General features: G+C 49.0%; 1 protein-coding gene across 1 annotated transcript in view; it reads right to left on the bottom strand.

The window, feature by feature from the left end:
* Positions 1-25620, bottom strand: part of ABCC1 (ATP binding cassette subfamily C member 1 (ABCC1 blood group)) — a 192634-nt gene that overhangs the window by 44075 nt on the left and 122939 nt on the right. The window contains exons 15-19 of the mRNA XM_007986551.3: positions 22192-22267; positions 18529-18655; positions 14337-14513; positions 11081-11248; positions 7247-7430 (exon numbers count right to left, since the gene is read on the bottom strand). Of these exons, the coding sequence (XP_007984742.3) occupies positions 7247-7430; positions 11081-11248; positions 14337-14513; positions 18529-18655; positions 22192-22267 (732 nt within the window). The remainder of the gene's footprint in view (positions 1-7246; positions 7431-11080; positions 11249-14336; positions 14514-18528; positions 18656-22191; positions 22268-25620) is intronic.

Below are 25620 nucleotides of genomic sequence, written 5' to 3'. Positions count from 1 at the left end.
TAGCACTGTGATACCCTTAATTGTTTGGTATCTGTCTCTCCCATCAGACTGTGAGCTCTCAAGGGCATGAAGTGGGTCTTATCCACCACTTTATTACCAGCACCTGGCACAGCAGGTGGCCAAGTGCAGTTACACAGGAGGCACACTGCACAACTCAAGGTGGGGGGCACCATTCCACACAGAGGCTCACGTACCAGGTGGCCTTGTGGTACACAGCAGGCACTCTGTACACACCCGGCAGACAGATGGACAGACTGACAGTTATACGGCCAACTCAAGAAGCAGAGCTGACTTCCCATTGCCAGAGGGGCCCCTCTCACAGCCAGGACTGAGAAAGCTGGTTTCTAAAGCAGACCTGAGAGGGGTCTACTCCTATTTTCTCCTAGTCTGAAGTATTTATGCTGCTGCGTAAACATCCAAAGCCCTCCGGCCGACCCATTGCTTACGCAGGACATGCCTTGAAGAGCCAGGGTGCGAGTCATCCACTCAATTATTTAACACATTTATCGAGTGTCTAACTATGTGTCAGGCTCTTTTCTTAGTCCTGGGGATGGAGAGACAACCAAAAACCCCTCAGAGCAGCCAGGTGCGATGGCTCATGCCTGTAATCCCAGGACTTTGGGAGGCTGAGGCGGTTGGATCACTTGAGGTTCGGAGTTCGAGACCAGCCTGGCCAACATGGCAAAAAGCCGTCTCTACTAAAAATACAAAAATAAGCCGGGCGTGGTGGCGTGCATCTGCAATCCCAGCTACTTGGGAGGCTGAGGCAGGAGAATCACTTGAACCCGGGAAGCGGAGGTTGCAGTGAGCCGAGATCACGCCACTACACTCCAGCCTGGGCGACAGAGCAAGACTCCCAAAACAAAACAAAACAAAACAAACTCCTGAGATCTTAAATTCCAAAGGAAGAGATCAACAATAAACGAACAAGTAGATCCATAATTTACTCCAGGCAGCAATAAGTGCCACAAAGAAATCAAAGCAGGGAAGAAGAGGGAAATGAAGGCTGGGGGCCAGGGTGGAGAATGCTACAAAGTAGTAAGAATTATTATTATTATTATTTTAAAGGAAACACATGAAACTTTTAATTCAATGACTGTCACTGAGTTCGTGCAACCACCAGGTGTTGGTTTTCAGATGCTGTCAAGCCAGGTGCTGTTTCTACCCTTGACCCATGTTAAGTGCTGCCTGTATTCTGTTGCCAGCCCTCTCACTGTTTATTCTACCAACACTGCCTTTACTCAAGAAGGTTCTGGAACTCTGCTTGGGCAAGGTCCAGCAGGCTAGCCTCCCCGGAGGGAAGAATTTGACTCACAGCTTTATAGTCAACGCCTCATTTTTGACCAAAAACGGCATTCACTGACTGCCTCACCAACCTCCTCCCCTAGCCTCGGCACAGAAAGCTCTTCATCCTCAAAAGAGGAAGAAATCCTGCCTCTGAGGACAGCCAGAAGGAATGTGGGGTCTGTATGATGAACTCTCTCGGCAGCTGCTCTGTGCTGACAACCAATTTCTGTAACTTGGGGAGGTGCCTACGGCCCACTGTTAAGAAATCAAAGGTGGCAGCAGATGAGAAAACCCGACGATATGCTCTCAATCTTGTCAAGGGAAAAGGCCTAGGAAGGAAAGACAGGTGAAAAAGATGCCAAAGCTAACAGCAGCTCCCTTTCTGGGTGGTGAGGGGGAAGGATGTTCTTTTTCGGGACTTTTTTTTTTTTTTTTTTGAGACAGAGTCTCGCTGTTACCCAGGCTAGAGTGCAGTGGCACAATCTTGGCTCACTGTAACTTCTGCCTCCCGGGTTCAAGCGATTCTCCTGACTCAGCCTCCTGAGTAGCCAGGATTATAGGCACCCGCCACCACGCCCAGCTAATTTTGTTTTTTGGTTTTTTTTGAGATGAAGTCACCCAGTCTGGAGTGCAGTGACGTGATCTTGGGTCACTGCAAGCTCTGCCCCTCAGGTTCACGCCACCCTCCTGCCTCGGCCTCCCAACCTTTCTGTATTTTTAGTAGAGACAGGGTTTCACCATGTTGGCCAGGCTGGTCTCGAACTCCGGACCTCAGGTGATCCGCCTACCCCGGCCTCCCAAAGTCGTGGCATTAAAGATATGAGCCACCATGACCGGCTTTTTCCTGATTCTTTATACTCTTCTGTAGTTTACAAATGTCTATGATGAGCACACGTTGCTTTTATAATCATTAGGAAAAACTCAGTAAATACTTAAGAGGGAAAAGTATTTGCCATGAGGTTAACAGATGGTTCAAGCAAGGTGTTGAAAAATGGCCACATGCCAGGTGCCGTGATTCATGCTTATAATTCCAGCATTTGGGGAGGTCCAGGTGGGAGGATCGCTTGAGCCCAGGAGTTCGAGACCAGCCTGGGCAACAGAGTGATATCCCATTTCTACAAAAAAAATAAAAATAAATAAATAAATAAAAAATTTTAAAAGAGATAAATGGCCACATTGTTGGAATAAAGGTCCTTCTCCCAAGAGGACGAGGGAAGAAGTCAGCAATGTGAAGTCAGAGCATACAGGGCTTCTTGCTCTCGGTGCTTTGGATGTCCTGGCCAGGGGATTCTCTGTCATGGGGGGCAGGGTAAGGGGGAATTAGTCTTGAGTGTCACAGGATGTTTACGGACATCGCTGGCCTCTACCCTGGCTGTCTGCCGGGGCAAACCTCACTACAGTTGTGACATCCAAACACGACTCCAAACACTGCCAATTGTCCTCAGGATTGGGGGCATGGTGGGGGGCAATTTGCCCCCCATGGAAAACCACCGCTCTAGGTATTAGCTTCCTAAGAAAGAAATCAGAGTCACAAAGATGAGTTTTACCTTCCAGCTACGAAGGTTAATGAGCCATTTTTTTAAACCCCTTAAAATTTTTTTCCCTTAAGTGGCTTGAGGTAATATGTGAAAATGGTTCACTATTCACTCGATCCAGAAAACCCCACAGAACCATGCATATTAAGAGGTTCAAATCTTCGTATTCACTTTAAGAACACTTGTGAGACCGGACATGGTGGCTCATGCCTGTAATCCCAACATTTTGGGAGGCTGAGGCAGGAGGATCCCTTGAGGCCAGGAGTTGGAGACCAGCCTGGCCAACATGATGAAACCCTGTCTCCAGTAAAAACACAAAAATTAACCAGGCATGGTGGCATATGCCTGTAATTTCAGCTACTCGAGAAGCTGAAGCACAAGAATGTCTTGAACCCAGGAGGCGGAGGTTGCAGTGAGCCAAGATCATGCCACTGCACTCCAGCCTGGGCAACAGAGTGAGACTCTGTCTCAAAAAAAAAAAAAAAAAACTCCTGAAATTGCCCAGGCTATCAAGGGCATGCATATACAAGCAGCTATGAAATATCAAAAAGATGCCACTTTACAGAAACAACGTGTACCAGTTTGACGTTACAATGGTGGAGGTGGCAGGTGTGCCCAGGCCAAGGAGTGGGGCTGGCCACGAGGTCGGTGGCCCAAACAGAGTGCTCAATTTTTGCTGCACATGCTTAAAAATGCAGTCACGCTGAACTTAAGGGTTGAGATGCAGATTCTCTGGTCTTTCAGCATATCCATCTGAACAAAGCACCTAAGATGCGCCGCTGGACCTACAGACCTCAGCGTCGGTTGGATTCACCCATACGTGAGCTCATCCTGCCACATCCAGATGATGCTGCCTGAAAGGGAACAAACTGTTCCTAAACCGGAAGGGGAGGCTGCACGGAAGAAAAATATATCCCAGAAGAAATGGAAGAAATAAAAGCTTATGGCATGGGAATAAATAAGTAATAAAAGGAATGCCATTAAAAAGTTAAAAAAAAAAAAAAAAAAAAGGGAGCGAGCAAGAGAGAAACAGTAAAAAAGATATATCTTAGAAAACAGTAAACTGAGTATCCCAGGAGAGAGGTCGGTATCGCCCCAGTCACAAGCCTTGGTCCTGTCCGTCCCCCCTCAAGGACCCTCCCAAACCAAATACCAACACTCACCCCTCCTTCAGAGTGGGTGTTCTAAAAAAAGAGCTGATTAACCCAACAAGGAAAGAAATTCTCCTTTAGGAAGAGCCAAAAATGTGGTTGAAACAAACCCAAGGTCACTCACTGGCGCTTCAAGTTGGCTAAGGCTCCCTGATGTCCAGACTTTACAGCCAGGGACCCTCCGGAGCAACGGAAAAGGGTGGGTGGGGGGGGGGGTGCCCCAGTCTGATGTAAGACCCACTGCCAAGGACTTCTAGGTATCCTCGAAGGTAGGAGGTGGGGAGGTCAAACTGGGGAAATGAGGTCAAACCAGGTGCCAGGGTGGTGGGCGGCATTTGCGTCGCCAAATTAAGTGCTGACGTGCACAAAAAATCGTAAGACCACTGGCAGCCTCCCATGTTCTGTATACACTGCTTGGACACTCTAGCAGCTGGGAAAGGAAGTGGGGGCCGGAAACTATCTGGGGCCAACAGAGTTTAAGGACATTTTTTGCTCACCTGGATGGAAGGGGAGAGAGAGAGATCTCACACCAGGCAAAAGATTCAGCTAAACCCACACATTTTCAATTAGAAAGCACAAAGGGTATTTTCACCTAAAAGTAGCCTGCCAGGCAGGTCAGTGAAAAAGTCACCAAGAAGTTGCCACAACCCATTGCTCCGGCTAAGAGATAGACGAAGGGGGATTCTGCAGCAAGAAGGAACAGGCTAGACTCAAGACACAACTTCCCAACCACAAGGGAATGAACACGTAGAAATTCATTCTAATCAGAGAATTTAAAAGCTGAAGGGAATGTCGGCTATCACACACTGGCAAGAAACAAAAATCCAACTTTTTTTTTGAGCGATGGTCTTGCTCTGTCACCTAGGCCCGATGGAGTGCAGTGGCATGATCTAGGCTCACGGCAGCCTCCAACACCCAGGTTCAAGCCATTCCCTGACCTCAGCCTCCCGAATAGCCGGGACTACAGGTGTGCACCACCATCCCAGATAATTTTTGTATTTTTAGTAGAGATGAAGTTTTACCATGTTGGCCAGGCTGATCTTGAACTCCTGACCTCAAGTGATCCATCCGCCTTGGCCTCCCAAAGTGCTGGGATTTACAGGCACAAGCCACCACGCCTGGCCACCAACTTTTCCTTTAAAAATCACCAGGGCTCATGACAGCAGTATTCATAAGGGTCAGGAAATGGAAGTAACCCGAATGTCCATCAACCAGTGAACAGATCAACACAGTGTGTGGTCTATCTGCACAATGGCATATTATTCCGCAATAAAAGGAAATGAAGCTACAACACAGTTGAACCTTGAAAACATCACGCTAAGTGTAAAAGCCGCCAGTCACAACATTCCACCTATTGTGATGCTATTTATATGAAATGTCCAGAATAAGCAAATCTAGAGACAGAAGGTAGATTAGTGGTTGCCTAGGGCTTGGGGGATGCTGGGGAAAACAGGGAGTCATGGCTGATGGATTGGGGTTTCTTTTGGGGGTAATTAAAAAAAGTTCTAACCTTGATTATGGTGATGGTTGGACTGTGTGATTTAACTGGGTTAACTGTATGTTGTGTGAATTTTTGTTTTGTTTTGCTTTTTGGTTTTTTGTTTTTGGTTTTGTTTTTGTTTTTGAGACTAAGTCTTGCTCTGTCACCCAGGCTGGAGTGCAGTGCCACGATCTCGGCTCACTGCAACCTCTGCCTCCCAGGTTCAAGCTATTCTCCTGCCTCAGCCACCCTAGTAGCTGGGCCTATAGGCGTGCACTACCATGCCAGGCTAATTTTTGTATTTTTAGTAGAGATAGGGTTTCTCCATGCTGGCCAGGCTGGTCTCGAACTCCTCACCTCAGGTGATCCACCTGCGTCGGCCTCCTAAAGTGCTGGGATTACAGGCATGAGCCGCTGCGCCCAGCCTACGTGTGTGAATTATATCTCAAGAAAGCACTTATTAGACCACTAGGACCCCTGCAGAGAAGGAGCTCCCACCCCAGGCAGAGGATGAGAAACTCAGAGACCAACTTGAGAACTGACCCTGCCAGCAGATGCTGTGTATCCTGGGGCTGGTCACTTTGCCTCTCTGACATTCAGTGGCTTCCCAGGGCAGTTAGACCAAAACCCACCTGGAAGGCCCTGCAGGACCATCACTGTGCTGACCTCTTCTCCTGCCCCCATGTCCCAGCACACCATGGTCTGGCCACACCAGCCTTTCTGTTTGGTAAACAAACTGAGCTCCTGCTGGTCCTGAGGCCTTTGCACTTGCTGTTCCCTGTGCCCACAACACTGTTCCCAGATCTTCCCCCTGCTGGCTCCCTCCCACACCGCTGCAACCTCCCCAGAGGGTGTTTCCTCTATCCCCTGCCTGAATTGCCACAAAGACACCCATCACTCCTCAGCCCATGGCACTGTCTTTTTTTTTTTTTTCCCCCTTCATAGCACTTAATAGTATCTGAAACCTTTTTTTTTTTTTTGTAGAGTTGGGGTTTCAGTATGTTGGCCAGGCTGGTCTTGAACTCCTGGCCTCAAGTGATCCACCCACCTTGGCCTCCCGAAGTGCTGAGATTACAGGCATGAGCCACTGCGCCTGGCAAATTTTTTGTATTTTTTGTAGAGATGAGGTTTCGCCATGCTACAGAGGATGGTCTCAAACTCCTGGGCTGGAGCGATCCTCTTGTCTCAGTCTCTCTAACTATTGGGATTACAAGTGTTGGGAACCACCACGTCTGGCCCTGCTAAACTGCTTTATGAGGGAGGGAAATGAAGCTCAGATGGATCTGAAGGGCAGGCCTGAGGTCACACAGCTGGGGAGATGAGCAACCGGGGACTGAACCCAGACGTCACCAACCCAAGCCTGCCAGCTTAACTCCGTGCTTCACTTCACAACCGTCACATCTCCTGTGTCACATGTGTCCTCAGTTCCTCTCAGCTGTGAGAGCCAGGACTTTAATTACCATCGTTCCCATTTTTGCCATAAGGACCCTGAAACTCATCAGGCCCAAGCTCATGTTCCAGGAAGGCGGTGGATCCTGCCCTGAGGTGAGCTAAGCTGAAGCCTGGTGCTCCCATCCCCTGGCCGTAAAGCACGGAGACTCCCTCCCAATTCAGCGCTGCAGGGACTAAGATGGTTTTCCAAGTTGGTACTTCAGGGGGCTCCATCCAGCTCCCACCCTCATACCCTGATGAGCCACCTTCCCCGGGTGGCTGGTGGCAACCTCAAAGAGGCCAGCGTGGCCCTTCAAGGCGCCAGATACCCTGAGAGGGAGGAACCCTGAGGTTGCCCCTACCGTTGTCCTCTGGGTCCTGCTCCTGCTCTGCACTGGCATAGGTACGCAGGAACTCAGCGAAGGCGCCGTCTCGGGCCAGCAGCTCCTGGTAGGAGCCCATCTCAGAAATCTTGCCACCGCTCATGACGATGATGACGTCCACCTGCGGCAAGTAGCTCATGCTGTGCGTGACCAAGATCCGCGTCTGTGGGCAAAGGGGACACCCGGCCACATCAGTGCACACGTGCAAGACTGCCTGGCTTGGTAGAGTGAAGACTAAAGGAGGAAGGAGCCAACGAACACCTGGCGGGCAGAACTCAGATCTGCAGGTGGGACATGCACCTGCGATAACAGCATCCAGGAGCAGCTGAACCTGTGCACACCGTCCTTTAACGTGCATGTGCAAACGGCCTGCCACGCCGCAGGTGCTGAGCTAAAAGCTGGGGAGGTGGCAGGAAACAAAGACCGCTGCCCCAGATTCCAGGGCTGGAGGAGAAATGAACACTAGTAAAATAGTGCTTGCTGAATGGCGTAAACGCAGCAAAAAAGGGGAACGGGCGGACCAAGTGTGCGGGTTTTACAATTTTAACAAAGGCGATAGGGAAGGTTATTTTTTTAACAAAAACCTGAATGACTACAGATAGGGAGGGAACCATACAAGTGTGTTAAGGAATAAAAGGATGGTGCCGCTGCAAAACAGTTTGTATGCAATGGTTTAAAATTTTTTTTTTGAGACAGAGTTTCAGTTTGTTGCCCAGGCTGGAGTGCAGTGGCGTGGTCTCGGCTCAATGCAACCTCCGCCTCCCGGGTTCAAGCAATTCTCATGCCTTAGCCTCCCATGTAGCTGGGATTACAGGTGCCCACCATGACACCTGGCTGATTTGTTCTGCATTTTAGTAGAGATGGGGTTTCACCATGTTGCCCAGGCTGGTCTCAAACTCCTGAGCTCAGGCAATCTGCCCATCTCGGCCTCCCAAAGTGCTAGGATTATAGGCACCAGCCACTGCACCCGGCCCAATGGCTTAAATCTTTTCTTTCTTTTTTTTTTTTTTTTGACACAGGGTCTCTCTCTGTCACCCAGGCTGGAGTGCAGTGGTGCGATCTCAGCTCACCGCAACCTGTACTTCCTGGGTTCAAGCAATTCTCCTGCCTCAGCCTCCCAAGTATCTGGGACCACAGATAGGTGCCACCACGCCCAGCTTATTTTTGTATTTTCTGTCAAGACAGGGGTCTCATCGTGTTGCCCAGACTTATCTTGAACTCCTGAGCTCAAGCGATCCACCCACCTTGGATTACAGGCATGAGCCACTGTGCCCGGCCCTGGCTTAATTTTTTTCTCAAACAACTCCTGCAGTCAGCTACCCCCAAAACCACTACAAAATATGCACATGAATACATTTGATCTGCAGATCTGAAAGTTTGGGAAGACATTCATCGAACTGTTAATAAAAGTCAGCATATGTTTCCTTAAACAGCGAACAGTCAATCTGCTCAGCTTAATGGATCTTACAGTTGCCACACCACCAACTCAGCTCTGCTGGGTTCAAGTAGCCGCAGATGACACTTTAAACAACAGGAGACGTGTGCTGGCTCACACCTGTAATCCCAGCACTCTGGGAGGCCAAAACGGGAGGATCCCTTGAGGCCAAGAGTTTGAAACCAGCCTGGGAAACATAGTGAGATGTGTCTCCACAAAAAAATATAAAAATAGAAATCAATCAGCCAGCCACGGTGGTGCGTGCCTGTAGTCCCAGGAGCTACTCAGAAGGCAGAAGGACTGCTTCAGCCCAGGAGTTGGAGGCTGCCATGCCATGCTCGTGGTGCTGCACGCCAGCCTGGACAACAGAGCAAAACCCTGGCTCCAGAAAAAAAAAAAAAAAAAAAAATACATTGGCCATGTTCCAATAAAGTTTTATTTATGGACACTGATATTTAAATTTAATACGATTTTCAAATGTCACAAAATATTCTTCCTGTTTAGATTTCTTCTATTTAAAAATATACACATCATTCTTAGCTCAAGAGCCATACAAAAAGCAGGCGGTGGGCCAGATTTGCTAACCCTTGCTGTCTAAGAGAAGAATTAAAGAGCAGGGATGCAGGATGAAGAGGGACTACTTTATTTACTTTATTTATATATATGTTCTGAGACGGGGTCTCGCTCTGTTGCCCAGGCTAGAGTGCAGCGGCGCAATCTCAGATCACTACAACCTCCACCTTCCGGGTTCAAGAGATTCTCCTGCCTCAGCTTCCCAAGTACCTGGGATTACAGGCATGCACCAGCACTCCCAGCTGATTTTTGTATTTTTAGTAGAGACGGGGTTTCACCATGTTGGCCAGGTTGGTCTCGAACCCTGACCTCAGGTCATCCACTGGTCCAGGACTCCAAAAGTGTTGGGATTACTCACTGTGCCCAGCTTTATTTACTTTATATACACACACACACATATACACACATACATTGTAAGAATATATCCATATTCTTGTACTTTTCAATTTTGTTACCATGGGCATGTATTACTTAGTAATTTTCAAAAATGTTTTTTACTACTTTAAAATATGTTTGCACAGAATGTTAGTGGTATGTATGGGAAACCTTTTTTTTTTTTTTTTTTTTTTTTTTGAGGCGGGGTGTAGCTCTGTCGCCCAGGCTGGAGTGCAGTGGCCGGATCTCAGCTCACTGCAAGCTCCGCCTCCCGGGTTCACGCCATTCTCCGGCCTCAGCCTCCCGAGTAGCTGGGACTACAGGCGCCCGCCACCTCGCCCGGCTAGTTTTTTGTATTTTTTAGTAGAGACGGGGTTTCACCGTGTTAACCAGGATGGTCTCGATCTCTTGACCTCGTGATCCGCCCGTCTACAAGAGGTCACGTAGCACGATGCTTCCTGTATATATACGTGTAACGAGATAACCCTATTTAGAAAGTTTATACACAGAGCAAAAAGACTTGAAAGAAATACAAAGTCTCTAACCAGTAGAATGTATGTAACTGCTTCCATTTTTCTTTTTCACGTTTTTCTTAATCTATATCCCACCCATGGGGATGAGTTAGTTTTAAACTCAGGGGAAACGGCTGGGCCTGGTGGCTCACGCCTGTGATCCCAGCACTTTGGGAGGCCGAGGCAGGTGGATCACTTGAGGTCAGGAGTTTGAGACCAGCCTGGTCAACATGGTAAAACCCCAACTCTACTAAAAATACAAAAAGTTAACCAGGCGCGGTGGTGCACACCTGTAATTCCACCTACTAGGGAGGCCAAAGCAGGAGAATCGCTTGAACCCTGGAGGTGGAGGTTGCAGTGAGCCGAGATCACTCCATTGCACTCCAGCCTGGGCAACAAGAGCAAAACTCTACCTCAAAAAAAAAAAAAAAAAAAAGTAAAATAAAATCAGGGGAAGAAAAAAAAGAGCCAGTGTGCACCCATGACCACAACTGCCCTATAAAAAGAACACAGGAACTATTTCCTATCATGTTACGGTGCTGTGGCAATTTTCCAATCCCTCCACCCACAGCCACCTCTGCAAGTAAGAAAACACAGCCTGCTGGGTGACAGGTAGTGTCTTGGGGTGTGATTCCCGGCTGAGAAGCCAGGCCTGGGACTTAATCAGGAAGAAGGGCCTCCCTTGGCCGTTCAGAGGCAATGAATTTAACTCTGTGTGGAAGACTTACCCCTATAAAGACAAGTACAAGACGGCTGTCTTAGGAAGGCTTCCAAGAGAAGCATGAGAAGTGTGTTCTTTAAAGTCCAATTAAACACAAAGAAAGCCAGAGAAAGTAAAGGACTCCTAAAGGGGACACGTTCCGACTTAACCAAAGGGCGAGAGAGCCCGACGCCAAGCCCCGCCCCGCCAGCAGGCACCTTGTTCTTCAGCATCCCCTTGGGGCCAATCACATTTTCAAAGATATGTTTTCCCACGTGGGCATCCACTGCTGAGAGGGGATCATCGAAGAGGTAAATGTCAGCATTGCAGTACACGGCCCGGGCCAGGCTCACGCGTTGCTTCTGGCCCCCAGACAGGTTCACGCCCTGGGGAGAGACATGGAACAAGAGTGGGTTTCCTGGGAAACCTTGAGACTCAAGAAATGCAGAAGCAGGCTGAGTGTGGTGTGATCCCAGAACTTTGGGAGGCTGAGGTGGAAGGATTGCTTGAGGCCAGGGGTTTGAGACCAGCCTCAGCAACATAGGGAGACCTTGTCTCTACAAAACAAAAAAAAAGAAAAAATTAGCCAAGCCTGGTGGCGTGCGCCTGTAGTTCCAGCTATTCAGGAGCCCGACTGGGAAGATGGCTTGAGCCCAGGAGTTCGAGGCTGCAATGAGCTATGGCTGGGCCACTGTACCCCAACCTGGGTGACAGAATGAGACCCTGTCTCTTTACAAAAGAAAGAAAAGCACAGAGCCTGCTCAGGACACAGCAGGACCAGGGTGGAGGCCCTGCAGAGCTGCACCTGCCTCCTCCTCTTTGAGTTTGAGGCTGAAGGCATGAGGTCATGCCGCCTGCACAAACCTGGAGCCAGGCCCCAGCTCCACCGCCACCAAGGATGGGATCACAGGCACAGGGTTTAGCCCCACCTGTAAACTTGGCAAAGAGAAAACCTGAGTCTCCCGTGAGGTGCTGAGCAGAGCACGTGGCACACAGTAAGCACTCAGCGAAGGCTGGCTGACGGCACCAAATCATGTTGGCCAGTGGGAAGGCCCTGACTTCTTAGTCTCATGGAAGGCGTTGGTGGACATGGGCATATTAATGCTACTGCTGCTGGTGGTGACAGGTGCCGTGTTTGCCAGCTTACCCTGGATCTGTCACTGTCCAGCAAAGCTACATATAGGTGAAGCAAGGCTCCAGCCTGGGGACGCTGAAATCCAGCCCACGTCCCAGTCACCAGATGGAAGGACAATGCATGGACCAGCAGCAGCGCCAGCTCCCACCATGATAGATAAGCCAACGTCATTTCCCTCTTTGGCTGGAAATCACAGGTTACTGCCCAGCCCCTCCTGAGATGCCTGCCCTGGCTCCCAGGCACTGAGGTGGGGCCCAGGCAGCCCTGGCAGCCAGGTGCCTGCTGTTTGTTTTTTGAGACAGAAACTCGCTCTGTCGCCCAGGATGGAGTGTAATCTCCACCTCCCAGGTTCAAACAATCCTCTCACCTTAGCCCTGAGTGGCTGGGACCACAGGTGCACAGCACCACGCCTGGCAACTTTTGTATTTGTTGTAGAGATGGGTTTTCACCATGTTGCCCAGGCTGGACTCAAACTCCTGACCTCAGGCAATCCTCCCCACCTTAGTCTCCCAAACTGCTGGGATTATAGGCGGGAGCTACCATGCCCGGTCAATAATTTGTTTTTTATTTCCAAGGAGCTGCAGACTTACCTCAATTTTTAAACATCATTCACCAAGTAAGAAAGCCGACAGAGCCCCTGGCTTGTAACTAAAAACAGAAATGGGCCAGCATTTTGCACTCTTGGTCTTCCAAAAGGGGATACACCAGACGACCACCATGGGGCGCGAGAGCAAAGTGGTCAGGCAAGCAGCAGGGGAGGGCACCCCAGGCCTGGAAGGCTCAGACCAAGCTGTGGAGGTGGGCAAGAGCTGGGGATTGCTGAGGAACAGCAGGAAAACCTGGGGGCTGGAGCACAGCGGGAGGGAGAGTCTGCAGTGGTGAGAGGCACAGAGAATGGCCCTTTTAGAGATGACAAAATGAGCAGATAAGAACATGAACCCAGGAACCATACTCTCTGCAGTTCTGTGGCTGTGTGGCCTCAGGCAACTCACTTGGCCTCTCTGTGCCTCTTTTTCCTCAATGATTACCTAGGTATAACAACAAATTCTACCCATGGGTTTGCTGTGAGGAATAATTATGTGCAAAATGTTTAGCATAGTTCCCAGCATACAGAAAATACTTAAGTTATAGGCTGGGCGAGGTGGCTAACATCTGTAATGCCAGTACTTTGAGGCAGAGGCGGGCAGATCACCTGAGGCCAGGAGTTCACGATCGGCATGGCCAACACGGTGAAATCCCACCTCTACTAAAAATACAGAAATTAGCTGGGTGTGGTGGCAGGGGCCTGTAGCCCCAGCTACTCAAGAGGCTGAGGCAGGAGAATCACTTGAACCCCGGAGGCAGAGGTTGCAGTGAGCCAAGATTGTGCCACTACACTCTAGCCTGGGTGACAGAGAGAAACTCCATCTCAAAAAAGAAAAAAAAAAGAACTTCGAAAGGCTGAGGCTGGCAGATCACTTAAGGTCAGGAGTTCGAGACCAGTCTGGCAACATAGTAAAACCCCGCCTCTACTAAAAATACAAAAATTAGCCGAGTGTGGTGATGTGCACCTGTAATTCCAGCTACTCAGGAGGCTGAGGCAGGAGGATCGCTTGAACCTGGGAGGCAGAGGTAGCAGTGAGCAGACAGTGTGCCACTGCACTCCAGCCTGGGTGACAGAGTGAGACTCCATCTCAAAAAAGAAAAGAAAAGAGAAAAGAAAAGAAATAAAGAAAAGAGTGACAAAATGCTCAGTAAGTGTTAGCTATTGTGCTATTTTCAGTATTACGGCTGTCTTGACAGGGACTGTGAACATCTGAATCATAGACCACTCCCCTCAACAGCATGCCCTCTGTCATGTGACTCTGCAGTCATGTGACCACAAAGGTAGAATGTACTTCCTTCCTGGTCCCTTCCCTTCGAGCTTGGCCAAGTGACTTGCTTTGTGAGTGGAAAGGACAGTGTACTTTAAGGGACACTGCACGCTTTTTTGGGGGCCTATCTTGGGCCTCTGCTGCCACCATGAGAAGAGCCTCCCTTTGGAAAGCTGCTGAGCCCTCACCCCAGTCCCCAGCAAGCAGCTCTGTAAGGGAGACCTGAGCCACACCCACAGCCTGGACCCAAGCTCAGCTGGCCTGCAGAGTTCAGCAGAGCCACCCAGCTGAGCCCTGCCAGCCTGCAGAGTTCAGCAGAGCCACCCAGCTGAGCCCCGCCAGCCTGCAGAGTTCAGCAGAGCCACCCAGCTGAGCCCCACCGGGTCAGCTGACTGCAGTAGACTCACAGACCACTGAGAGTGTGAAAGTGTTTGTTAGGCAGCAACAGCTGACTCATCCAGGGGCCAACATCAAAACTATACTGACCTTCTCGCCAATCTCTGTCCGATCCCCGCTGGGCAGGATTTCCAGGTCTGGGAGGAGGGCACAGGCCTGTATCACGGACCTGTAATACGGTTCCTCCAGCTGACATCCAAAAAGGATGTTTTCTTGGAGACAATCATTCTGAATCCAGGCCTGCTGTGGCACGTAGGCCACCGAGCCCTAAGTGGCAAATGGAGAAGGAGGTGAGACAGACACACAGACAGAGCTGATCAACAAGACAGCAGCTGGCCCACCCACCTGCTACGAGGGCCTCGCTTCACAAGTTATTTTCATCACACCTATTGCTTTGGCAAGAGGGAAACTGAGTCACGAAGGACAACAGATGCCAGGGCTGGGATGAGAACCCATACCAGGTGAATCGCTGACTCCAACATCAGGAGTGAAAGAGCTGGTATCCTCGTTGATAAAATTACAGTTATTTATTTAGTAGCTAGCTATTAACTCAATGCCTACAGCAGTGATCAAAACCCCCGCTTCCAAAGAGTGGAAGCCCCTGACATGGCCAAAAGCTACTTGATTACAGTTACAGTGGATGCTAAAAGAAAAAGATATATGACAATTTTTAGAAGTCTGACTTGACTAGGCGCAGTGGCTCATGCCTGTAATCTCAGCACTTTGGGAGGCCAAGGCAGGCAAACTGCTTGAGGTCAGGAGTTCAAAGCCAGCCTGGGCAACACAGAGAAACCCCATCTCTTAAAAAAAAAAAAAAAAGAGAGAGAGAGAGAAAAACTAGCCAGGCAATGGTGCTGTGCATCTGTAGTCCCAACTACTTGGGAGGCTGAGGTAGGAGGGTCACCTGAGCCCAGGACATGGAGGTACCACGAGCTGAGACTGCACCGTGCCACTGCACTCCAGCTTGGACCACAGAGCAAGACTCTGTCTCAAAAAAATTAAAAATAAAAGACTGACCTAGTTTGGGACATCCGGGAAGGATCCTCGAGGAAATACCCTTGCTAAAAATTGAAGCAAAGACTCCTATATCAAAGCATCCATTTCAAAGGTTTACTTTTATTTCCATATAATGTCAGGTATCACAAATAGCATGAGAATAAAGGCTAGAGTAAGGATATTTGTTTTGTGCATTTCGCTAATGAAAATGCTGGGGTAGTTAAAATACATGCTCTCTATTTATTATGTTTGTAGAAACAAAATCTCTCCATGTTGCTGAGCCTGGTCCCGAACTCCTGGCCTCAAGCAATCCTCCTGCCTCGGCCTCCGGAAGTGCTGGGATTATAGGCATGAGCCATCATGCCCGGCTCAAACATATGTTTAGACAAGAACCAAAAAGTGAAGAATGAGTTCGTTTCATGAGGAGAACAGTGAAGAGCACTCAAGTCCGAGGGAACAGGACATGCGAAGGCCTGGAGGTGAAAAGTACTTGGCACATTCAAGGAGCAGAAAGTCTAGTGTGACAGGAACATCGATCAATCCTATGAGGGAACGACTGGCAGAAAACACGCCAGGGACAGCAAGGGGGCCTATTGATGGTGAGGAGCATGGGTTTTATTGGAGGGGCAACAGGCAGCCCCTGAAGAATTTTTATTTTCATTTTTTTTGAAACGAAGCTTTGCTGGAATACAGTGGCAAGATCTCAGCTCACTGCAATCTCCGCCTCTGGGCTCAAGGGATTCTCCTTCCTCAGCCTCCTGAGGAGCTGGGACTAAAGGCACACACCACCAGGCCCGCTAATTTTTGTATTTTTAGTAGAGATGGGGTTTCGTCATGCTGGTCAGGCTGCTCTCAAACTCCTGACATCAGGTGATCAACTTGCTTCAGCCTCCTAAAGTGCTGGGATTACAGGTGTGAGCCACCACGCCCAGCCAGAAGATTCTTGAATAAGGGAATTCTAGAGAGGGCAAAGTTGACAGCAGGTTCCAGGTGCCCTCATTCTTACTCTAAATTCTCAAATAATTAACCTGCTGACTTGAATATCCTAACTTTTAAGAAGCTAAAATGGCAACAGACGTGCCCACAGAAAATTCAGACGTAATATACACAAACCACACCGACTAAAACATTTGGGAAAAGATAAATATTTTATATACATTTCTAGCACTCCCCTTACTTGGGTAAAACAACCAATAATAAATAATCATCTGGCCTGAAATGATAATAGTGCCAGGATAGCAGAAACCTGGAGAAAGCAATGTGGATCAAGATATGGAATTTTCTTCCATTAATCTAGCTCTCACGGTTCATTAATCTTATTTTATGGCATGGACTTGAAAGTAGTGATAAAACATTTCTTAAAACAACAGTTAAAGGTCATTAGTTTGGACCCAATCACAATGTATACTTTTCAAAGGCATTGTATAATCAACGAAGAAAGGGTTTTGCTCGGAAATAAAAACAATGTCATAAACTAGGCCAGGAGCAGTGGCTCACGCCTGTAATCCCAGCACTTTGAGAAGCCTAGATGGGCAGATCAGCTGAGGTCAGGAGCCCTAGACTACCCAGGCCGACATGGTAAAACCCCACATCTACTAAAAGTACAAAAATTAGCTGGGCACGGTAATGGCACCTGCCTATAATCCCAGCTACTCAGGAGGCCAAGGCAGGAGAATCGGTTGAACCTAGGAGGCGGAGGTTGCAGCTAGCCAAGATCACACCACTGCATCCGGCCTGGGCAACAAAACAAAACTGTCTCAAAAAAACAAAAACAAAAACAAAACAAAACACCACCACCACAACAAACATCATAAACTTGACATTCCCAAAGGCAGATTCCAAGAGATAAATGTGCAGTTGCACACACACTAAAGAGGTGCAGGCAAGTACACCTGGGACACATGAGGTTAAACAGTTAATAGATTTTTTCTCACTGCAGGACTTGTCAGAGCCTTAATTTGCTAACGTTTATTACAAGAGGGAGGGGGTCGGAGTATTCATTATTTCCCATGCTTGTTTGAGTCTGGGGTTCTTTCTCCCCCAAACGTCCTGCAAGATGAGCTGGCTGCAGACCACACTCCTGGAAATGCTGGTAGCAAAATTTCCAGGGATGTATTGTTACACTAGGAAAAGGCCTTCATGCAGAGTTAACTAAATGCAAACAAAGACTGTTGATTGCCAGTGGGACTTACTGGTAAAGTAGCCTCTTAAGCTCATTCTTGGGGAATTTTCAACTTACTTCAAAGTACACCGTGTATTTAAAAGCAGTAAAACTGCAGTCTTCTTTTAGCCCCATATTAAGAATTCGGCAAACACTAAAAATTTAAACTATTCCCTTTAAAAAATGTTCTAAGAAAATATTCCAACTACATATTTTTGTTTTGTTACATTTATAAGAAGAGACACCCAGAGAGATCCATAAAGATAAAGAACAATCCGAAAAGACCCAAAGAGACCAAGAGACACTCAGTGACAGGCAGAGACGCAAAGGAAGGAGACAGGCCGTGTACCAGGGAGTCTTCATGTGTCTACTAAGTATTTATTAAGTGGCCAGGTGCAGTGGCTCACACCTGTAATCCCAGCACTTTGGGAGACAGAGGTGGGCAGATCATTTGAGGTCAGGAATTTGAGACCAGCCTGGCCGATATGATAAAACTCCGTCTCTACTAAAAAAATATAAAAATTAGCTGGGCATGGTGGTGCATGCCTGTAATCCCAGCTACTCGGGAGGCTGAGGCAAGAGAATCGCTTGGACCCAGGAGGCAGAGGCTGCAGTGAGCAGAGATCGGGCCACTGCACTCCAGCCTGGGGTACAGAGCCTGACCCTGTCTCAAAAAAATAAACAAATAAATAAATAAAAATAGGACCCAGGAGGCAGAGGCTGCAGTGAGCCGAGATCGTGCCACTTCACTCCAGCCTGGGGGACAGAGCCTGAACCTGTCTCAAAAAAACATAATAAAAATAAAAATTAAAATATTACAGCTTAATAAGTAGATAACAAAATAAATACTTATTAAGTGCCTACTACATACTGGACACTATTTTAAGTGCTGGGAGACAGACGGAAATAAATGATACCAAAATCCTGCCTTCTAGGATGGCACAGAACAGAACAGAAAGAACGAGAGAGAAAGAGACAGACGGAAAGATAAGGGAGGAGGAGGAAAACAGACATTGCTACTCTCACTTCCGGCACAGAGACAGTCAAAAGAAACAGCATCATTTTTGAGCTTTTCCCCAGACCACCAGCTTCCCCACTCCCCCCGCCTGCTGGTCCTCATCCTACCTTGATAGCCACGTGCCCCTCCACTTTGTCCATCTCGGCCAAGAGAGCTGAGAGCAGCGACGACTTTCCGCAGCCCACCTGGCCCACCACGGCCACCAAGGCACCTTCCGGGATGGAGAAGGTGATGCTGTAACGACACCACACACCTGGCTCAGCCGCAATGAATGAGGCCTACCAGGCTGATGCCCCTGGTTACCGAGCCTCGATTTGCCCCAAGTAGAGAAAGAGAGAGACAGACAGAAGGCAGGGCCATACTAAACACTGAAGGCCTCAACTGAACACTGCTGAGTTCAGTTCAGTGACCCGTCTCAGGGGCCCTCCAGGTGGGAGGCAGGTGACAGGTGTACCTTAGAGAAGAGAGGCACAGAGTAACGTGAGGGATCCCGTCACACTGAGCTGAAAGAGGGGCAGAAACTTCACTGGGGGCATGAGGCAACGTCTGAGAGGAGAGGACACCTCAAGACAAACTAGGGCTGGGCACGGTGGCTCATGCCAGTGCTGGTAATCCCAGCAAGGCGGGCGGAGGGAGGCTGAGGCAGGCGGATCACAAGGTCAGGAGCTCGAAACCAGCCTGGCCAACATAGTGAAACCCCGTCTCTACTGAAAACACAAAAATTAGCCAGGTACGGTGGCAGGGGCCTGTGATCCCAGCTACTCAGGAGGCTGAGGCACAAGAATCGCTTGAACCCAAGAGGTGGAGGTTACAGTGAGCCGAGATCGTGTCACTGCACTCCAGCCTGGGCAAGAGCATAAGACTCAGTCTCAAAAAAAAAAAAAAAAAAAAAAAAAAAAAAAAACCGGAAAAAAAAAAAACCAAAAAAAAACTCTGACAGAAAAGCAAGTGTGTCCAAGACACGGAAATACGGGGAGAGCTGGAGAAAGGTGTAAAGGGGTGAAGGCACGGGGTGTAACCAGGGATGCGATGGCACTAAGGTAGGTGGTAGACAGGCCTGGGAGCACCCTGAAAGATGCCCTGGAAGACGCTGTGCTAAGACACCTGAACTCTGCCAGCCAGGAGTCACCAAAGGGTTGAAAAGGGAGACAGACATGAATAAATCTGAGTTGAACTTTGGGAAGATGTCTCTATTGAAATCATCCTTTAACGAACAGTAGAAAGCAAAATAAAATACGCTCAACATTCTCCCAGCAACAGTGACTGTCAATGGGGCAGGACAACCCCAGGCCACTCCCACTACTGATGGCACAGCCAGAGCAGGGTTTCCATCCTCCCAGGGAAGGGAGGGCACATCCAAGCCTTTGCTGGGCTCACTTATATGGAATATGCTTTTATTTTTTATCTGGATTTACTTATATATTTATTTTTGAGACAGAGTCTCACTCTGTGGCCCAGGTTGGAGTGCATTGGCTTGATCTTGACTCACTGCAACCTCCGCCTCCCAGGTTCAAGTGATTCTCATGCTTCAGCCTCCCAAGTAGCTGGGATTACAGGCAGGTGCCACCACGTCGAACTAATTTTTATATTTTTAGTAGAGATGAGTTTTCCCCATGTTGGCCAGGCTGGTCTCGAACTGCTGACCTCCAATGATCTGCCCTCTTCAGCCTCCCAAAGTGCTGGGATTACAGGCATGCACCACCATGCCCAGCTAATTTTTTTATTTTATTTTTTATTTTTTTGAGATGGAGTTTCACTCTTGTTGCCCAGGCTGGAGTCCAATGTCGCGATCTCAGCTCACCACAACCTCCGCCTCCCAGGTTCAAGCATTTCTCCTGCCTCAGCCTCCCAAATAGCTGGGATTATAGGGATGCACCACCACGCCTGGCTAATTTTTTGTATTTTAGTAGAGATGGGGTTTCTCTATGTTGGTCAGACTGGTCTTGAACTTCTGACCTCAGGTGATCCGCCCGCCTCGTCCTCCCAAATTGCTGGGATTACAGGTGTGAGCCACCGTGCCTGGCAAATTTTTTTATTTTTAGTAGCGATGTGGTTTCACCATGTTGGCCAGGCTGGTCTCAAACTTTGGACTTCAGGTGATCTGCCCACCTTGGCCTCCCAAAGTGCTGGGATTATGTGCTTTTTAACTGCCACCTTTCTGATTTCAGATTATTAGTGGAAATGCTGATAGTCGTTGCTGTCACTAATTGTTTCATTCTTATGACACTGTTGCATGGTGATACTTATCAGGAATTTTGTTCCTGTGCTGGGAGGACAATGGATTATGGGGCCTGAGTAGGCAGGAATCCCAGTGAGACAGTACCTGCAACTGTCCATGTGAGACTGAAATTTTTTTTTTTTTTGAGACGGAGTCTCACTCTGTTGCCCAGGCTGGGGTGCAGTGGCGCAATCTCGGTTCACTGCAAGCTCCGCCTCCCAGGTTCACGCCATTCTCCTGCCTCAGCCTCCCAGGCAGCTGGGACTACAGGCGCCCGCCACCGCACCCGGCTAATTTTTTTGTATTTTTAGTACAGACAGGGTTTCACCATGTTAGCCAGGATGGTCTCTATCTCCTGACCTCATGATGCCCAACTCAGCCTCCCAAAGTGCTGGGATTACAGGTGTGAGCCACCGAACCCGGCCGAGACTGAAATATTCTTATAGGCTGATGAGAGAAAGGGTGAGAGAAAGGTTCTGGGGGCTCATGGGGGGAAGATAACTGCAACAGGAAAACCACTGGGTCAGGAAAGGGACACATACAGATTAGTTGTGGAGCTCAACAAGAGAGAACAGCTACAATTGAAGCAGGCAGGATTTAAGTTAGACATAAGGAAGAACTTCCTAGGCATGCAGTACCACCATGAATTTTCAGTGCAGGCTTTATACAGATTCTTTTTTCTGGAGAGTTTGTCTCCTACATGATAGAACACAGCAGTGATTTGGCTACCCAGGCATCAGCTGAAGCTCTAAAAGGGTCCCATCGCCCCTGTGTTTTGCGGATTCCTTAAGGAGGCCTAAAAAGCTGTTGATCAAGGCCTCTGGTCAGAAAAAAATGAGAGATGCTTGACAAGTTGCCTGGGGGTAAGGTCGATTTCCTAGACACCATGTGCTTTGGAAAAGTAAGGACTGTAGGGTGTGGGGTGCCAGGCAGAAAGCTGGCAAGAAAGGGTGAGCTGGGCAGCTGAGGGGCACTGGAGTTCAGCAGCATCGCAGCCTCTAAGACTGGCCAATCAGCACGCTCCGTGTCTGCAGGCATAGTGACTGGCCCACAGAGGGCAGAGGACCAAGTCTGGGTCAGTAAGACGCAGGCAGTTCTCCTCACAGTAGGATATACAGTGGGAGCTGTTGAGACCATTTGCCATCACAAGGGGAGAGGATGCGTGAGGATAAAGCAGACCAGGAGAAAGTGAAACACAGAAAATATGAAGAAAGTTCTGATGGCAGAATCCCTGGGTCACACCGTACCTGAAAGTAGAACTTCCCAGTTAAGCAAGCCAAGAATCTCCTGGGTCTAAGTCTACCTGTCCAAGGCTGCTGTGACTCACAATCAGAGGGAACCCTCTGTGCTAGGCATCTCTGTGCCTGCTTCTCACGCTAGCCTAAGCAGGTGTATCTGCACCCATTTTCCAGATGGGTAAGCTAAGTCTTAGAAGGGCAAAGTGAGTTGTTCAAGGTCACAGAGATGGAGCACGGTGGGAATTCAAATCCATGTTTGACAAAAACCCTGTGGCTCTCTCCACGCCATCACATGTGTCCACATCCCGGCTTACCCATTCAGCGTGGGAGGGTCGCTCCTGGCCCAGGTGAATGTGGCGTTCCTCACGGTGATGCTGTTCGTGTCCCTGCCTACAAAGCACAGAGACGACACGTCAGGCACAGGCGGAACTGTGGGACTCCGCGTGAGCAGAGCGCTCTCTTTCTCTGCTTGAGTGGTTCAACCCCAGACGCTCGACACGAATGGCGCTAGGCATTATTATCTGGTGACATCAGTCACAGGTTCTGAAAGAACCCCAACCTGCAGTTTTGGAGGTGGCCCCAGACCCAGAAAGCAGAAGGAAACTGCAAGAAGCTTTGTCCTTGAAAGACGGGGTTGCGCCATCCGGATGCTCATCTCGGGAGACGACTGCAGAGGCGGGGGCCCCACGAGGGTTACTCAACGCTCTGCACGCCCTGGCCCTTCTCAGGCAGGTTCGGGGCAGCTCCAGCTGGGAGGGCCCAGCAGTGGCCAAGGTCAGTGGGAAACAGCTGGTGTCCACATGCAAACGTCTCTCCATTGGGGTGGCCTGCATCAGACCGCTGGGCCCTCCTTGAGGTTCAAAGGGAGGTCATTCGCCCTTCTCCCCATGTCCTCTATCTCTCTTCCTCCCCCAGCCACACCACCCTACACACATCACATCACAGCAGGTGGGTCCTTCTAAAACACCCATCACGATAAACTCAAAAAAAGAGGATACGGAGCAGGAAGTGTGGTGTGAGGGCACCGGGGAGGGGAGAGCGTTGGAGACAAAGCCCACGTTATAGGTCTCCGTGTTTCTATCTTCTTCTGAGACAGGATCTGGCTTCTGTACCCAGGCTGGAGTGCAGTGCTGCAACCTCAGCTCACTGCAACCTCCACCTCCCAGGCTCAAGCAATTCTCCCACTTCAGCCTCCTGAGCAACTGGGACTACAAGATGTGCACCATCATGCCTAGCTAAATTTTTTGTACTTTTTGTAGAGATGGGGTCTTGACATGTTGCTCAGGCTGGTCTCGAACTCTTGGCCTCAAGTGATCTGCTGGCCTCAGCCTCCCAAAGTGCTGGAATTATAGGCATGAGACACAGTGCCCAGCCAGCTCCACATTTCTAAGGCTCCTACCACCTGTCTTCTTTTACTCTTTTTCCCATTATTTTCCTTTTACTTCATGTCTCTCACTAAAAAGAAAAACAGGCTGGGCACAGTGGCTCATGCTTATAATCCCAACACTTTGGGAGACCGAGGCGGGCAGATCACCTATGTCAGGAGTTCGAGACCAGCCTGGCCAACATGGTGAAGCCCCACCTCTACTAAAAATACAAAAATTAGCCAGGTATTGTGGTGCATGCCTGTAGTCCCAGCTACTTGGGAGGCTGAGGCAGGAGAATCGCTTGAAACCGAGAGGCAGAGGTTGCAGAGAGCCAAGATCGTGCCACTGCACTCCAGTCTGGGCAATAGAGAGACTCTGTCTCAAAAAAGAAAACAAAAAAAAAAACAAAAAAAAAAAACAGAAAAGCAGCTCTCTGAATTATGAGCCACCTTAAGACCATCTGGAGATAATACAGGAGTTTTTCTTTCAGTTGTCAAATGAAGAAATAACTTCCTCCATGCATCAAAGAAACAAAAAACCTACAGAGAGAGGAAGTCACTGGTTAACCTAGATTAACATTCTCCCTCAGCTCTTCTAAAAGAGAGGACGTGGAATGAGGAAACTGGGAGTTGCTATTTAAGGAATTTAAGAAAAGCCACTGGAGCGAGAGGTTGCAGAGAAGGTTGCAGAGAACGGTTAGCTTGGGAGCAGGGAGCAGCCAAAGGGGGCCCCCACTGGCTAGAGCATGCTAAACATTCCAGAAAGTCCAACCACCTAGGAGGCCACTATTAGGGCAGGAAGGAGGGGCTGGGGTGCGGGCGGCACCCAGGGGCCTAGGGGTTTCCTGATGCTTGCATTGAGTCGTGAACAACTTCAGAAGCAAGAAATCAGCCCCCCACCGCCAGCCGCCTCAAATTTCAGCCTGTGTTCAGCAGAGAAATTTGACCCCAGAGTAGATGGAATCATTCCCTTATCATGTGAGGGAATGTGGCACACTGGGACAGCAGAAACCAGATGACCACAGCCTAGGGGTGTTGGGAGGAGGTATATCCACCATCCACTTGGGCCATGGTTCTCAACTGGAGGCAACTGTGTCTCTCAAGGCACATCTGGCAATGTCTGGAGCCATTTTTGGTTGTCAAAATTGGGGTGGGTACTACTATATCTAATGGGTAGAGTCCAGGGTTGCTGCTCAGCATCCCACAGTGCACAGGACAGTCCCCAATCACAAACAATAATGTGTCTCCAGATGTCAGTAGCGCCCAGGATAAGAAACCCCACACCAGGGGCTGGCTGAGCTGAAGATGCTGAGATCGTCCCACTCAGACCAGAGAAGGGACGACTCCCGCGACCTGTTTAGCATCTTTTTTTTTTTTTTTTTTTTTTTTGAGACGGAGTCTCGCTCTGTCTCCCAGGCTGGAGTGCAGTGGCGCGATCTCAGCTCACTGCAAGCTCCGCCTCCCAGGTTTGCGCCTGTTTAGTATCTTCTATGCACCAGGTGCCGTGTCAAACGTGTCAAATGTTTTAGGTGCCACTAAAGATACCTGAGCGCCTGCGAGGTGCCAGACACAGCTCACGCGGTATAACCGACATTTACACACATTCAATCTTCTGACCACATTCATTGGACTCTAGAGCCAGACTGTATGGGTTTGAATCCTGGGACAACCACTTCGCAGCTGGGTAGCCACGGGCAAGTTATTTAACTTCTCTGTGCCTTTTTTCTTTTTCTTTTTTTGAGACAGGGTCTTACTCTGATGCCCAGGCTGGAGTACAGTGGCATGATCATAGCTCACTATAGCCTTGAACTCCTAGGCTCAGCCAATCCTCCTGCCTCAGTCTCTCAAGTAACTAGGACTACAGGTACACCACCATGCCTAGTTAATTTTTTAATTTTTGTAGAGATGAGGTCTCACTGCATTACCCAAGGTAGTCTCAAACTGCTGGCCTCAAGCAGTCCTCCAGCCTTAGCCTCCCAAAGTGCTAGGATTATAGGTACGAGCCACTGCACCCAGCCTGTGCCTCACTTTTTCATCTACAAAATAGGGTTGACAACCATGCAATCAACTTCAGAGGGCTGTGGTGGGGTGTCTATGAGGCAGTGCACACAGAGCACTTCTGACAATGCTTGGCACATAGTAGGTGCTCAGTAAATCTCAGTGAGACAACATGCTATGGCCAGGAAGAGCATGGACTCGACCGACGGGCTGTGAGTGTGAATCCTGGCTCTTCTTTTGATCAGCTGTGCAATCTCAGGCAAGTTTCAGAGGCCAGTTTCTTCACCTAGTAAAGGGGGGTTTCCATCACCCTCCTCCAGGGGTGCCACGGTGACTAATGGACAAGTTGGGACATTGACATCCTTCAAACAGAACATGC

The sequence above is a fragment of the Chlorocebus sabaeus genome, chromosome 5 (genome assembly GCF_047675955.1).
Source record: "Chlorocebus sabaeus isolate Y175 chromosome 5, mChlSab1.0.hap1, whole genome shotgun sequence".
In the NCBI taxonomy this organism is placed as follows: Eukaryota; Metazoa; Chordata; class Mammalia; order Primates; family Cercopithecidae; genus Chlorocebus; species Chlorocebus sabaeus.
Note: the sequence above shows the minus strand (reverse complement) of the source record. Positions and strands in the feature narration are given on the sequence as shown.